The sequence below is a fragment of the Sturnira hondurensis genome, unplaced genomic scaffold (genome assembly GCF_014824575.4).
Source record: "Sturnira hondurensis isolate 20B ecotype Veracruz unplaced genomic scaffold, ASM1482457v3 Scaffold0022215, whole genome shotgun sequence".
Taxonomy (NCBI): domain Eukaryota; kingdom Metazoa; phylum Chordata; class Mammalia; order Chiroptera; family Phyllostomidae; genus Sturnira; species Sturnira hondurensis.
The window spans coordinates 6521897-6537484 of NW_028094846.1; the positions used below are offsets into that span (position 1 = coordinate 6521897).

A 15588-nucleotide genomic window follows, 5' to 3' on the forward strand; every position below is an offset into this window, starting at 1 on the left:
GGTTCAGCACCGGGTATGTCAGTCCCACCCACCCTGCAGCCGTGAACAGGCCTCGGGGGCCTCCGAAAGGGACAGTGCCCACAGCACGTGGCAGCATGACACGTGGCATGACTTCCCATGACATCACAGGTGTGAGCGTCCACCCAGGGGATGGTTCTTTCCTGGCTATCAGAGCTTGGTTAGACAGCGGAGGGCTCCGTGAGCAAATCGCCCAGTCCCGGGCTCACTGTGATCGGCCGGGGACGGCACCCGGGTGCCCCGGCTGGACTAACTGTGCCAGCACCGAGAGCGGGGCCCGGGGCCCCGCGGATGGGGTGGGGCAGCTGGCAGACGGAAGGAGGACGCGGCGGTGGCGCTGAGTTTGGAGCAGCTGCAGGGTCCTGGCGTCTAGAGCTTCCCGCTCCATTGGGGCTGAAGAATCAAACCGCACCGGTGAGGAGGGCACATCCTGTCCAGTGGAGCGAGGGCCCGCAGCCCTCCCCCGTCCGCCTTTGGATTTCCGGATGCAGTTTCCCCTGCTGCTGTTCATGTCTCCCCTCCGAGGCAGAATAACAAAACGAGATGGGGAAAGTCTCCTCGTGACCTCACCCCATTAAGGAGGTCGCTCCTGTTTCCCCGAGGGACCAAAAGAGAAAAAAAAAAACAAGCACGGAACCCCCAAATGGTGCCTCTTCCCAGGGATTATCAGTCAGGACAATGGCTGGTTGGTCATAGAACTTCTTTGTCTGACTCTTATTAAGCTTCTCACACAAAGGGGAGCCTGAATGAAGGTAGGAGTCAATTTGCAACTTAAAAAAAAACAAACAAACCAAAATTCATGGCACGTCGTAGGACCCGAAAGAAAGAAATCAGAGCCAGGGGAGACCTGGGCTCCCCATGGGATCTCGACTCTCACTGGCAGATACCCTGAATTCTCCCTCTTGGGTCCTTGCCTCAAGGCCAGGCCACAAAGTGCTGAAAACCACAACCACCCTGCGCCCCGCTCCCACTCCCAAAGAGGGTGGGTGGCGGCTTGGGCCTCACTGGGCCTCACTGGGACACAGCGCGCAGCTGCGGGAGACCTCGGGTTGGCGGGACGGGGGGGGGGGGGGGGGGGGGGGGGGGGGGGGGGGGGGGGGGGGGGGGGGGGGGGGGGGGGGAGGTCAACTGCTTTCTCCTTGGGGCAGTCGCTCACGAAGCTCTGTTGCTGAGGCTCCCCGGTGGACTAGGTGAGGACCTGGTCATCGAAGGCAGTGACCAGAAACAAACCCGTGGGCGGGAAGGGCGTCTCGGAAGGAAGGAGAGGGGAGAAGGCACGTGCCTGACCCACAGCCACCCAACTCCAGGACTTGCCTTTAAATTGGTCTTTGGAGCAAATACCTCCCTTTCCTCCTGGGTGGGATGAGAGGGGAAGGTCAAGGTTGGCAGGGTAGGAGGGATGATGGACTGAGGGTCTGGCTTGAGGGCAGCAGGAACCATGGGCAGCTAGTTCTCGGTTGGTTCCTGCTGCCCCCTGCTTCCCCCTACACTCGTCGTGTGTAGCGAAGCACAGTACTATCACCCCCTCACCCTCGGCGTCATATTATAAAATACAAAGGACAGGAAAGGTCAGTTGCTTGGCGGCTGCCCACGGTTCAGAAGTGCAAGGACCGCCGTTTCCGCCCCGCCGTGGGACGGGGGTTGTAGGGGCGCGTCTTCATTTCCACAAAGGGGATGGAGAACTCATGGCCTTTCCAGTGGTACCAGTTGATGCCCTGGGAAGGAGAAAGAGGTGCGTGTCAGACCACCTGGGACGGGGCTGAATTCCCAGTGAGGTCAGGGCTCAGCCCATTTTCAGCTCTTCCTTTTCTTAAAAAAAGATTTTATTTATTTATCTTTAGAGGAGAAGGGAAGGAGAGAGGGAGAGAAACATCAGTGTTTGGTTGCCTCTCATGCATCCCCTGCTGGGAACTGGCCTGCAACCCAGGTATGTGCCCTGACTGGGAAGCGAACTCTGATTCTTTGGTTCACAGGCTCGCGCTCAACCCACTGAGCTACAGCAGCCAGGGCCCAGCTTTTCCTTTTAAATAGGCCTGTGGCCTGGGTCTCTACTGGGATTGTATCTCGGCTCTAGTTTTTTAGGCTTCAGGATTCGCCTGCAGCAGGCACTGAAGTTGAATTTCAAAATCCCACCAGCACAGAGGCATTTCGAAGAGAGTGACTGTGTGTGACTACCCGATACGGGAGAGTCAGGTGGTTTGCACCAGCAGTGACTGACCCTCTGGCTTTGCCCGGGACAGCGGGGTGTCCCTGACTGCCGGACTCCCAGTGCTACCACTGGGAAAGTCCCTGGGGGCCCATCCTATGGACGTGTAGTCTCCAGTGGGGACAGCCAGCCAGTTTGCACTGGTCTCTCCCTCCCTGGGACACTTCTGAAGCTCAAGTGGAGCCCAGAAAGCTGCCCTTGGCTTCCCAAGGCTAGAAGATTGTCACGGAACCTTCTAGATGAGGGAATGAAATGGGGCTGCAGGGGGCTTCCCTGGGGGAGTCCTGGCTCCTGAGTCTGGCTGCCTCTCTTCTTCTGCCTCTACTCTGTCCTGCCTGGACCCCCAGTCTGCGTTCCTGTCCTCTCCACGGTCCTCCTTTCTTGAGACTCTGAGTAGTTCACTGTCAAAGACAGGGGGTGGGGGTGAGAGCACACGTACAATTAAAACATAAAGCTAAGGGCCCGTGGGTCCCACAGCTCCTGCCAACGGTGGCCGAGCACCACCCACCTGACTGTGCCTGGACTCCCCGTATTTCCCGTTGAGGTTGGTTCGGTGGCAGTTCTTATACCACCATGCCCCCTTGTAGGACAGGGCGCAGTTGGTCACTGCGATGTCGTTGTCTCTGTCCTCAGTGGAGAAAGGGCGCCCGTGATGGTAGCTGAGCGAGTCCCCTGGGAAAAAGAGACCTTGGTGAGGCTGTTCAACTTGTCACTCTTTAGCCAGGATTTTCTGGACGCGTGACCCACTCCCGACCAACCTGGTGGCCACTGCAGGGTTCCCTCCACTTAGTCCCTCCACGTCCACCCAGCGGTCGGACTGGCTGTGCTGAGCCTCCTCCACCTTCCCCGGGTGGGGGGCACCTGCTTCCACGCTGCTCCCTCCAACTCGTCCCCTCGTCCCCCGACCTCCTGCTCAGAACTCTGCCCCTCGGCTCCACCTCACCCCGTCTGTCTGTCCCAGGCCGGCACTGGGACACAGACATTCCTGACTCCTTTTGTCTCCAGAAGGGACAGTGACGAGCCATGGTCACTGCCCTGCAGCCTGGCTAATTTTGAAACGATTTGGCCTCTTGCTTTGTTTAGCACAGTGCATTGTAATGGCTACTGTGTGCCCCAGGTGTGGCCAAGTAGACCTTTGGTGGGGCACCACAGGAGGGGTTCCTGCCCACTGGGAAAGGTCCGAAATAGGGAGAATAACAAAGGATAGCGTGTCTTTTCTTTGGAGTAGTGTCCCTGGCTGAAAAGAGAAATAACTGGACAGAGGCAGAAACGGAAGGGCAACATCTTGACGCCCTTCTTAGTGCCAAGAGGCATTAACGTGTTGCTAAAATTATACACTAGCATGTGGCCCTAAAACTGGAGTTAATGAGAGGACCCATAACTCCATGTACCAAACAACAGAACATTGGGCAAAACAGGTTTTATGACACGTGCCATAATAGAACCCAGGAAACGGCCTGGTTGAGCCCAAGAAGTGGACTCGGTGTTGTGTTCTGATAAAACTATTAATGCAATGGAGTTTCCAGAGATGGTGGTTCTACTTAGCAGAACTGTCCTAAAAATCTATACAGAACACGGGCCAATGCACGCGCTGCTTGTGGGAGGAGGAAAAGCAATGTGGCTGGTGGGGAACATTTAGGTTCACTGTTGGCTCCTGGATGGGGTGGGATGATGACGTCTGATGCGGGGGCACATCTTGGAATCTGGGGGGGGGACCCAGTTTGCTTTCATTGGTTCGGAGATGGTTTTCCTACGTGTCATCGCAGGGGAGCTGCCTACCTAGACTGTAGTTGGTTCTGCTCTCTCTGGATAAGAGCCCATATTGATTAATCTAGACAAGAAAACTAATTGGTGGCCCTCCCATTGACCTTTGTTTTTTAGACCTTAACAGCATTCTCACGGCACTTAATTGCACTTTCTCTGAGTATTCTGTGAAGCAGGACCGGGGTCATTATTATGATTTTCCAGACGAGGAAACTCAAGTCCTGGGAAATCAATTTCAGGTCCCCTGAGTGGTGTGGGACGGCCTGGATCAGAGCCAGAGATGGACAGCCCTGTGCCCTGCTCACTGGCCAGCAGGGAATTCCCAAGCATGGGGGCCCTGAGCTTGCCACATGGCCGCGGCCTTGGGGCCTGCTCAGGGGCCGAGGTACCTGCGGTGCCATTGTAGGCCCCGATGCGGAGTTTGTACAGGCTTCTGCTGTCCTCCACGGAGAACTTGTCATAGTGGGCGAAGGCGGCCTCCTGGCCGTCCCGCAGGTCCACGCGCAGTTCGTAGCGGCCCTGGGACGTGATCCTGTGGATGTTGTCCAGCCCTGCAGGGGTGAGCGGAGAATGCGGGAGCTGGGCCCTGGTGGCTTTGGAAATGGGGGTAAGAAAGGGCACTGTGGCTCGAATCAAGTGTGATGAGGAAGAGGAGGGTATATGGAAACCCGGGGGCCGCAGCCGTTCCCAGACTGTTGTCCTCCCAGACTCTGAACTTCCTCCTTCAAAAGGCCAGCGCAGGTGTGCTGAGGAGTTCCCTCTGCAGGGCAGCTCAGGGGGCTGATGTCTTCTCGGGACCCGGGGATAGGCAGGTCCTGAGCCTCAGCAACTCCCGGCTCTGTGCCCACCACCTCTCACTCCAAACATGGTGCTGGGTGAAAGTGACAAGAGGCGTCCCGTGGGCATGAGCCCTTTGGTCCGAGTGACAGGAAGAAAGAGACGGAGACAGTGGTCAGAGGAGTTCAGGGTGGGCCCACGGCCAGGATACCTGCCGTCCCGCCGTCTCTGAGAAGCCTGTGAAGGAAGCGGTCTGTCCGTCTTTCTCACACCCCCTCCTCCTCCAGCCTCCCCGCAGCTCACATGGCCTCCTTCTTGGATTATTGCCCTCGACCAAACGGCAGTCCCTTCACCCTGGAACCTACACTCTCTGTCCTCACACCGTGGGGCAGACCTGCACAATGCCTGAAGGTGGGGGTGGGAGGGGGCAACAAAAGCCTGACCCCTCACCCCCAACCCTGGGGGCAGTTTTTGCTCAGAGTGTCCCTGGGGATCAGACTGAAGCTAACCTCCAACCAAGGCCTCATTTTTGTACTTTACCCCCATTTTGTCTGGCTTCCCCACCCCCTTCTCCTGAGAGCACCCCCCCAGTATATCCCTTGAACAGGAATCTCTGTCCCAAGCTTTGCTGCCAGGGGACGCAACTTAGCAGAAAAACCGGGGGTCACAGTGTTACCCCAACCTGAGTACTACTGCCTAACGACACACCACCAGGCCAGGCCTGTACTCCGGACCCTCCCCGACTCCCTGTCATCCACCGCATCCAGTCCAGACGTCTCTTCCCAACTTCGCCTACTGTCCGCACCTTGGTCCCGCCCATCTGACCTCATCTTCCTCTTCCCCTGGCTGCAGCTTTGCTCTGGTTCCTTCTCTGCCCTGTTTGCACACATGGGAAGGAGCCTTGTCTTCCCTCTTTTCCGGTTCCTGTCCTCCCCACACCCTACTCCTCCCTCAGTGCCTCTCCACAAAGCCGGACCCGTCCTTCTCTGAGTAGTTGTGGCTTCCCTGTCAGTGGCTCGTAGGTTGGTGTGGTGTTTCCCAGTGTGGGGTGACATCTCCGATGATATGACAAGTATCTGGGGCCTAAGGACTCAATAACCTTGAACGTACAGGGAGAAGGGGATTACCAAATTCTCCATCTTTCTTAATAGAGTACGGAGAACCCTTAGCCCTGACTCTAACCCTGACTCTCAGTTTCAGTTTGGTTCCGAGCACTTTTGTGGGGTAGCACCAACACTTCCCAATGTCCACTGGTACCAGCACCACCAAGAGCAACAACAACAGGCTGTCAGCCCCGCATTTAACTGCCGTTTAATAATATTAATATGGTTTTCGTGGGGTGGGCTTTTGAGGCTCCCTTCCGTCTTTGGCGATGCTTTGTTTCCTTCCCAAACAACAGATTTAATGAACTAAAACGAGTGACATACGGAAAATGTTAAGTGCACAGGTTTGGGGCATGTGAGCCCTGTCTGCAACGGGTGCACTGATTCATGGGTACTGTCTGCCAACTCTTAGAGGGTGAGGGTGTTTTCCTATTCATTGACTTTTCTCTCAATGCTGTTGTATGACTTTTACCATATATCTTTATCAGCTACATCAGCAAACACACATCTGGGCACTGAAGAAATTGTCAATAAACTCTTACCATTGACCGATTAATTAATTGATAGCTACGGTTGAGGTGCTGACTCTTCCCCAGGCACTACAAGAGGCAATGCGGTTGAGAGAGGAATGTGATGTGGTCCCAGCCCTAAAGGAAGTTTCTGTCGTATGGTCTATAGTCGTGAGAGAAAGGGAAGGGGACACTAATGAGGGAGTGACTTATTCCCCCACAGGCAAAGGGCGAGGTCAGTGGGTAGGGTGGGTTCTCCAAGTCTTTGAATATACACAGATGGACACCAAGGTGCCTAGAGGAGGGGACAAGTGGCTGGGACAGTGTTCCCTGCAGAGGGGGCATCAGTGATTGTGAACGTTTGGAGGCTGGTGTTGGGCTGGGGGCATGTGGGAAGGAGAGAAGTACTTGGTGGCGGGGAGCAGGCTCCCAGGGAGAGTGGGGAGGCCAGACGCCTGAGTGGAGATGTCTGGCTTTCACCTAGTGGTGGTGAGGCCTTAAGAAGTTTACAAATGGGGTTCACCATTGCTCAGATCATTGGGGTGAGTAAGACTGTCCTGGGGGCCACATGAGCAATGAGTAGTCCTACAGGCGCAGAGGCCAGTTAGGGGGAGAAAGACAGTGAGACCCCGGGAGGCAGTGACAGGAAGGTGGAGAGGAGGCTGCCGATTCGGGATGCCATCATTCTCCTCCCCCCTTGCCGCCCTGTCCAAATCACTGAGAGTCTGAGCGAGAGGGAGACGCAGGTCATAAAGAATGCGCTGCTTCCCGGGCGTGGCAGCGCCACAGTCTGCCTGGGTCAGACCAGTGTGTGTTTTCCTCCTCACACCTGTTCAGTCCTCAATCGACACCTCCTGCTTGTGCCAGACCTCTAGGAAATTGATGGCTACCTCTGATGCCATCCTCACTTTTCCCCATCCCCTGCCGAGTCGGGGAAATCACATTCCCCAGGGAACTGGACTGGAGTGACGGCCTCCTTCTCTCGGCCCCATGGGCTGCCTGGCTGGTGCCTCACTCGTGAGAGGTGTCCAGCCGCCCTGGTGCTCCTCATGTCCCCTCGCCCACCAGGCCGGTCTCTGCCTTTGTAGTCGCCTCACGTCAAGACCCATCAGCATAAGAGACTATTGGTGAGGATGGGAAGAGACGGAGCAAAGAGAAAAGCGCCCCAGTAAGATAACACAGATCAATAGTGCAGCCAAACACAGCCAGCGGTGCTGAAAGCAATTCACAGGCTGTCAGCTTCTCAACAGACACGGGGCTGCTGATAACCCCAGATGGACCCGGAAAGGGGAGAGGCGGACCGAGAGCCCGGGCAGCGCGGCAAGGAAAAGCAGCACAGAGGCGTTACCCAGCCAAAACTCATCCTCCAGGTTCCCGAAGCCAACTCGGTACTCGGCCCACTTCCGGAAGAAGTCGGTTTGGCCATTCTGCCGTCTCTGGAACACCTGCCAAGAGACAGGGAAAATAATGGGATGCTGAGAAAAGGAACTTGTGTGAGTAAACTTGTTGTCGCGGAGTTCTACATCTGCGAGAACAGAGAGGCTCGGATGAGGAACTTGGCCGTGCACAGCTGGGTGATGGCAGAGCCAAGTTCATAGGAGACACCCAGTACCTCTCTCAAGGCACAGAGGCCCCGACGAACAGGCCTGGGTGGGATGTTGACACTCACTGGCACCCCTATAATGTAGAATGGGTTCAGGGACACATTCTACATTGTGTCCCTGCATAGGGAAAATCGGCGTGGCTCTCAGATGCTGTTGCACCAGGGACTGCAGCAGAAAGCGTTTCCCACCCAAAGAGCAGGACCAACTGCACGTCAGCCAGCCCCTGCCATCCTTCCCACGCAGGCAAAGCAACTGCGTATCATTCATTTTCTGAGCTGTTTAAGTGCTAATTTCATCTAACCTCCCCTACATCAGCCTCGGCTTCTGTTTTCCAATTATGTTTTACCAAGGAGGCAGAAATACGCCGGAAACAAAAAAGGAAATGTCTCCCAGGAGCAGCTGCTATGAGCACTGCCACTATTTCCTCCATTCAAAACCTCGTTTCCATCCGCACCCACCCAGCTAACGCTGGACCGTGTTTGGGCCAGGCTGCAGGAGCCCAGTCCGCCTCGTGGGCTGCACTGATGGGCAGGCACAACAGTGAGGCCACCCTGCTCTCGTCTGTTCTGAACAGTCACACGGAAGAGGATACTTGCAGGAAGTGGTGTCTCTCTCTTCCTAATTGAGGAATTGGTGATTGGTGCCCCCTGAAGGCTGTGACACTCTGGGGAAGAACCAGGGAGGCCAGGGAAGGGCGGTCCCCATGTTCGGTCCCCCATGGGCAGTCGTCGTACAGCCTCAGCTCCTGCTTCTTCACTGGAGCCTCAGTTTCCAGCAGGCAAGACCCGGGGCCTGTCTGAGCCACTGGTCCCTGTCCCTGCATGAGCAACTGCCATCGCAGAAGGAGCCCCCTCTCTGGACAGGCCACGGCAGCCTCCATTTGTTATTTCTCTCTCTGCCCAGCCAAAACCTATGATGGGGCTGCTGAGAAGGAGCCCCGAGGGAAATGAGGAACCCCTTGAGGAGGGACATGCAGGGGCAGGTGAGGAGACAGGCAGAGGATGGTGAAGCTGGGGTCCCCCGGCGCTGAGCCAGGTGGACCAGAACGCCAGGACAGGGGAGACTGTGCCCTGCGGGGGGCAGTGGGCACTCACGATCCAGCCGCCGCCGTCCGTGGTCATGTCGCAGTACACCTGCAGCTTCTGGCGGAGCTCCCCACGGAGAAAGATGGTGTAGACCCCACTCAGCGTGTCCCCATTCATCAAGTGCTGGGCGCAGTCCTGCGGGTGGGGGAACACGCGGCCCCCTGCAGAGGAACAGAGGCCGTTTCCTGAGAGGGTCCTTTCTCCCACCAGGCATAGCCCCTTGAACCGGAGAAGGGGTGGGGGTGTCCGACCTTTTGGCGTCTCTTGGGCCACATGTTAAATACACGGTGACACGTAATAATGAGAAAAATCTCATGTTTTAAGTCAATGTACGGTTTTGTGTGGGGCCGCACTCCCAGCCGTGCTGGGCTGCGTGTGGTCTGAGGGCCGCAGGTTGGACACCCCCGAGGGCCTCGTGGTACCTCATGAGGAGCTGTGGGACATCCACTCTGGACCTGCCCCAGAGTGCGGGGACCCCCCTCACCCTGCGTTCCCCCGCAATCCAGCCCATGTGGATTAATCAGACAACACACAGTCTGATGGGACTTGAGGACCAAGGAGCTGGGTTCGAGGTCCGCCTCCTCCACTTACCTGGTTAGCTTAGGCTAATGGTCTGACTTCCCCGGGCACCAGTTCTCATCAACAAATGGGGATAATAAAAATACCCCTCCCCCCGAAAGGGGAAGATGTGTCAGTACAGCTAGTGACTGTCACTCAGGCGATGATGACAAGGGCAGGCCCACAATGCATCACTGTAGGGCCCGCCTTCCCGCGGGATGGGAGGCACCGAAGTGCCGATCTCTGCCCTCCTCACGGCGGCCACGAAGGGATGCCCAGAGAAGCTCAGCAGGCGCAGAAAGACGGGTGTCTATTCCTCGTGCACAATGATCTCCCGATTGGACTAAACAAGCAAAGGCCCAGGCTTTACAGTTCAGTGGAAGTTTAAAGAGAGGGCAGGGGGAATAAATTGCTGCTCATCTTTCAGTGGGCACAGCCCAATTTGTACAACGCTATCTAATTAGCTGAAAGCGAAGCTTAAATCATGTGTCTTGAAGAGTGTAGCTTCAGGGCACATCTGAATGCTTAGCAGGCAGGCAGAGGGGCAGAGATCCCAGTGGCGGGCTTTGCGGATAGCGGGTGCCGATAGTGAAAGGCGGGACTTGAGAGTGAGCGACTGAGGTTGCGGGGGGGCCCGGAACACAGAACGGTGTGGCTGCTGCACTCCTGCAGCCGTGGCCTGCGGCAGAGCGGAGGCAGGAAGAGGCAAAGTATGGACCTCACAGGCCAGTCACTGCAGTGTCCCCTGTGCGCTGCAGGGTGTGACAGCCAGCTCCCGGTGGGTCACGGCGAATGACAGCGTGATGCCACACAAGGAAGGGGACAGAACAATATTGCTGAAGGCCCAGGGCATCTGAACACCTGTCACGGACCATCAGCGAAGCATCCTGTGTTGGGAAGAGATCACTGGGGTCCCACAGACTTCACACAAGACCCCTTTAGAGATGAGTTCACGCCCCCAAGCACAGGACTGTCCTTCAGCTCCGCCACGCCAGGGTCAGGGGTGGCGGCCATCGAAGGCAGTTTGGAACGAAGGGACCTCCCCCTTCGGCCATGGCCGCACCAGGGAATAACAGTGCATTTCTACGGAACTTGTGCTTGCCAAAGTGCATTTTTATCTTCATTTAATCCTTGCAAGAAACTTGAGAGGAAGACAGATCGTTATGCATCAAAAGCTCATTTTACGGAGAAGAAGACTGCACTCAGATCACATGACATCCTCCGGCACGTGAACTTGCGTTTCCAAGTTCAAGTCAAGTGCTCTGTGCATTATGCTGAGAGAGACTAGAACACGATGCAGTGGACGGGATCCACCTCTGTCCCCGTGGCAAAGGGTGAATTAATGTCTATGTCTAAAGTGCAAGCCCATAAAGCCCCAAAGGCCAAAGTGACCTAAAAAAAGCCCTACATTCAAATTGAATATCTTTACTCCCCGAACAGAAAACCGATTTTCTGAATAGCTGCCGAAATGCTCTCAGCTTTCATCGGCAGCTTGTCCCAGAGCTCATTAGCGCTCGCCGTCCAACCCGTGCCTAGGGGTCACAATTATATTTCGGGACAGCTGCCAGAGAGCTCCTTCCTCTCTCTCCCTGTGGCTTGGGGACACTGCGATTATTTCCCTTTTTCCAGATCATTCTCCACCTCGTCTGTGGAGCAACCAGCCTTCTCTCACAGCCCGGATTTCTCATTTTCAAAATGCAGCACCGGACGTTCTTGGTCTTCAGCTCACTCCTGCCTTATGGACCAATGGCCCTGCTCCCGAACCAACTTAGCTTCTTAAAGGAGCCAGAACCCCAGATTTCTTTCCAATACCCAACGCATGTGTCCCTGGTCATCTTCTCTCAAACCTTAAAATGGCAACCTCACACAAATACACATACGAAACTAGACCAAGCCAGAGTAAGTAAATCCACGATCTTACACAGGCTACTTCACATCGGTCATGTAGATTGTTTAATGCTTATACTTTTAAAAGGCTCAAATGCATCGGTTGCTTTAAAGGTAGACGACCAGAAACAAATATAATAACCTGAGATGACTTGCCCTGGAGAAGACAAGTTCTTAAACATGTAAAGGACTGTCCTATAAAAGAAGAATTCCTTCTTTTAATTTTAAAGTCTGAAAATGAGAGCACTATCAACTGATGAGTAAAGTGCGGTCCGGGTGGTGTCGAGGGTAGGTGGGAGGAAGGTCCCAGGTTGCACCGTGTGAGGGAAAGGGCCCCTCGTTGGGCCAGTTGGGGGAGGTGCTCAGCTGAAGTGTGAAAGCCTGGTGCCCGGTTGCTGGGTGTACGTGCCTCACCTGTGTCAACCTGCAAGCCCACTTGGTTGCTTAGAGGTGCCCCTCGCTGTAATTTAGTCAGTGGCCCTGCTGGAAAGCCAGCCAATGAGCATTTTGTTTGTGCAGAATATCAGGAGCAGCGGCCTAGGTTTTTCTACCTCCTGGGAGCTGGGAGAAGACACATTTGTCACAAAATCCCTCCAGTCCAACCCATCTGGCCTGCAAGGCTGCCAAGGGTGTTGCCCCCTTAATCAAATTCTGATTCCTTTTCCCCCACCCCGATGCGAGGAATCAGAGGCTTGTTCATTGTTCCCAAACTGGGGCCTTTACTTGAATTCAGAGTCCTGGTTCCATGGCGGAGCTGCTGAATGGGATCGTTGGGCGTGGGTCTTGGGTTCAGGGTCTCACCCAGGCTCCTCAGGCGAGCCTGGAGCCCACCTGGACTTGAACGCCGCTCTTCCTCGGTACAGTCCCCTCTCCTCAGAGAGGCCAGGGAGTGGCACTGGTGAGAGAGACTGTGCCCCCAAGGGGCCCACGCAGCCCAGACCCCTAGGGGTGTGTGGGTAAATAGACTGAGGCTCTCTCTTCTCCCCTTTCCCTTTCTCCGCTCCCTTCCCTTTCTCCCCCCCACAGGTATGTCTTGGATGGGCAGGTCCCAAGATTTAGATTGGGGGGGGTGTCTGGGAAAGAGGAAACAAGAGCCTCTCTAGCTTTGGGCTGAGGCCTCAGGTGCCCGTTTTTACCACGAGGTTCTGCCTTGGTGGCTGCTGGACTTTGGCTTAGCTGACAACAAAGATGACCCCAAGCTCTGTTCTGCTGCGTTCACTGCATGCATACTGCGGGTTCAGACGTTTTTAGGGAACCGTTGGGGTGCAGTCAGGCATCCCTGGGTCTCTGGATGCCCTGCCATCCAGCGCCATTGGAATCTCGCTTTTAACCCTAACACAGGTCACCCCGGGGATTTTTCCCAGGGCGGCCGTTTCAGGGCCCAGAGCAACACTGGAAGCTTTTCTTCCCGTCGATGCAATAGCTGTGGCCTGGCCCACAAAGACCCTTTTCCTTCCCCCTGAAGCACTGGCTGTGATGATTACCAAGTTAAGAGGAAAGCAATGCCAAGTGACTGGGACACCGACTGTCTCCTGGTCAAAGTGTTTCTAGATGTAATTGTGAGATCAATAGGATCAGGGCACTTTCCGGAGGAATTGCTCAGAAATTACTCAGGATCTGAGGGCTGAAAGCCGAGGGGATTGAGGGGAGCCACGTGACTCTGGAACCAGAGGGCTGTCAGCCTCTGGGAGTGAGGGAAGAGACTTTCTCACTGTCCCCCTTTCCTGTCTCCTGGCCCCTGCCTCTTGCCATGTTCCTGGGCACAGTCTTTAAAATGGCCCAAGCTAGTGGCTTTGGAGAGTCTGAGCTCGGNACGTTTTTAGGGAACCGTCGGGGTGCAGTCAGGCATCCCTGGGTCTCTGGATGCCCTGCCATCCAGCGCCATCGGAATCTCGCTTTTAACCCTAACACAGGTCACCCCGGGGATTTTTCCCAGGGCGGCCGTTTCAGGGCCCAGAGCAACACTGGAAGCTTTTCTTCCCATCGATGCAATAGCTGTGGCCTGGCCCACAAAGACCCTTTTCCTTCCCCCTGAAGCACACTGGCTGTGATGATTACCAAGTTAAGAGGAAAGCAATGCCAAGTGACTGGGACACTGACTGTCTCCTGGTCAAAGTGTTTCTAGATGTAATTGTGAGATCAATAGGATCAGGGCACTTTCCGGAGGAATTGCTCAGAAATTACTCAGGATCTGAGGGCTGAAAGCCGAGGGGATTGAGGGGAGCCACGTGACTCTGGAACCAGAGGGCTGTCAGCCTCTGGGAGTGAGGGAAGAGACTTTCTCACTGTCCCCCTTTCCTGTCTCCTGGCCCCTGCCTCTTGCCGTGTTCCTGGGCACAGTCTTTAAAATGGCCCAAGCTAGTGGCTTTGGAGAGTCCGAGCTCGGCCCACCCTTCCGGCCTCAGCGTCAGGAGCGGAGCTGGGATGGCGGCGTCTGCCCCTGAGAGCAGACTCAGGGCAGCCAGGTGTGCCGCCGCGGAGACACGCCAGTGACCGCCTCCGGCCTCCAGAACTCGGATTTGTTTCCCCGGAAGAGGGTTTGTGGTCGGCAGGTTTGTGGGGAGGGCAAAGTTCCCTGTTCCGCCCACGTGGGCTGTCAAACCTGCCACCGTAGCGACCTTGACAGCATCTTCTGACTAATTTACCTATTTGTTCTCTTATGTATTCATTGCACAAACACATAGGAAGTGTCTGTGGGTTCTAAATACTGGGCTAAGAAAGAGGTGGGGATGAATATACTCTTTTAGGTGCTTACACTCTGGTGGGAGGCACAGACCAACACAATCCTAAATTCTCTGTGTTCTGGAAGACAGACAAACACAAGGAGCTGTCAAAATATGGAAGCGAGCGTGCCGAGAGCCCGGGGCTGCGGAGGGGTGGCTGAGCGGGGGTAGGAAGGCCTGAGATGGGAATGGGATTGGCAGGTGCTGATCAGAAAGGGCTTCTTCTTTTGGGAACTGACACAGAAGCGAGCCACACGTTGGTGGGGGAGGGCGTTTCAGGCCAACAGAAAAGCACAGCCTGTTTGGGGGAAACAGCAGGCTTGGTCAGGAGACAGTGAGAGACCGGTGGTGTGGGGGAGGGAGAGCCTTGGGGAGGTGCATGGAGACGGGTCCACGCCACTTAAAGAGCTCAACTTTATCCTGAAGGCAATGGGCTGAGGAATCCAAGGGTGGACTTCAAGCTGTGGTTTTTAGAAAGACTGTCCTCATTGTGGTGTGGGGAATGAGTCGGGGGGAGAGGGTGGGACTGGGGGTATGACTCACTTAGGAGATGGAAATCGTGGGAATCCAAGAGGAGAGGGGGCACCAGACTTTGAGGAGGTGACAGGGACAGAGAATCAACTGTGTAATAGATGGCTTGGACGTCATCGTTGTCAGCGGAGTGGCCAAGGAAGGTCCCCAGGCTTTGCAGACCCCCTGCCTTCGGCCCAATGGGCCCCCAGGGCTGCCCTTTGAAGGTCAGCTGCAGGCACCCTAACAGCGCAGACACAGCCTGACGGGACCTGCCGCACTGGCCTTGGCTTCCCTTAGGTCAGGAGACCCTGTTCCGCGGCCTGCTGGCTGATCACAGACTGGCAGCTGCCAGCCTGGCCTCTCTCTGTGGCCAGGAGAGGGGTGGGCCATGGTAATGCCACCTGCCTGGTCTCTCCTTGCCACGCTGGCTCTCCTTACTCCCATTCTCCATGTTTCAACCAGAGTGATCCTTTTAGAACATAACCATGACCTGCATCTCACACTTGCCCACAAGCTTCCAATGGCTTCGCCAAAGCAATGGCTCTAGCTGAGATGGCTTCTTTTAATTAAAATAAAACCCCAAATCCTCACCACGGCCCACCTTCCACGCCCAGCGTGCTCTGGCTCCTCTTGGTACTCCCTTCCCTTTCTTATGGACTTTCCTCGAAACTTCCAAAGGCGCCGAACGTACTCCTCCCTCCGCGCGCAGTCCCTACGCTTCCCTAGGCCCGAACACCCTTCTATGCCTGCTTCTCTCTGGTGCTGTGCATCCCGGCTCCAGTGTCTCAGCTCAGAGAGGCCGTTCCTCCGCACCCTCGTTGAGGCCTGGGGTTGGGGGAAG

The 15588-nt window shown here is 55.7% G+C and overlaps 1 protein-coding gene across 3 annotated transcripts in view; it reads right to left on the minus strand.

Annotated features, from left to right (window-relative positions):
• Positions 1-1258: 1258 nt before the first annotated feature.
• Positions 1259-15588, minus strand: part of TNR (tenascin R) — a 153309-nt gene continuing 138979 nt past the window's right edge. For all 3 annotated transcript variants that reach the window (XM_037035142.1, XM_037035141.1, XM_037035143.1), the window contains 5 exons: positions 9076-9227; positions 7726-7822; positions 4378-4539; positions 2733-2896; positions 1259-1733 (listed from right to left, as the gene is read on the minus strand). In XM_037035142.1, the coding sequence (XP_036891037.1) occupies positions 1614-1733; positions 2733-2896; positions 4378-4539; positions 7726-7822; positions 9076-9227 (695 nt within the window). In that variant the 3' untranslated portion in view covers positions 1259-1613. The remainder of the gene's footprint in view (positions 1734-2732; positions 2897-4377; positions 4540-7725; positions 7823-9075; positions 9228-15588) is intronic.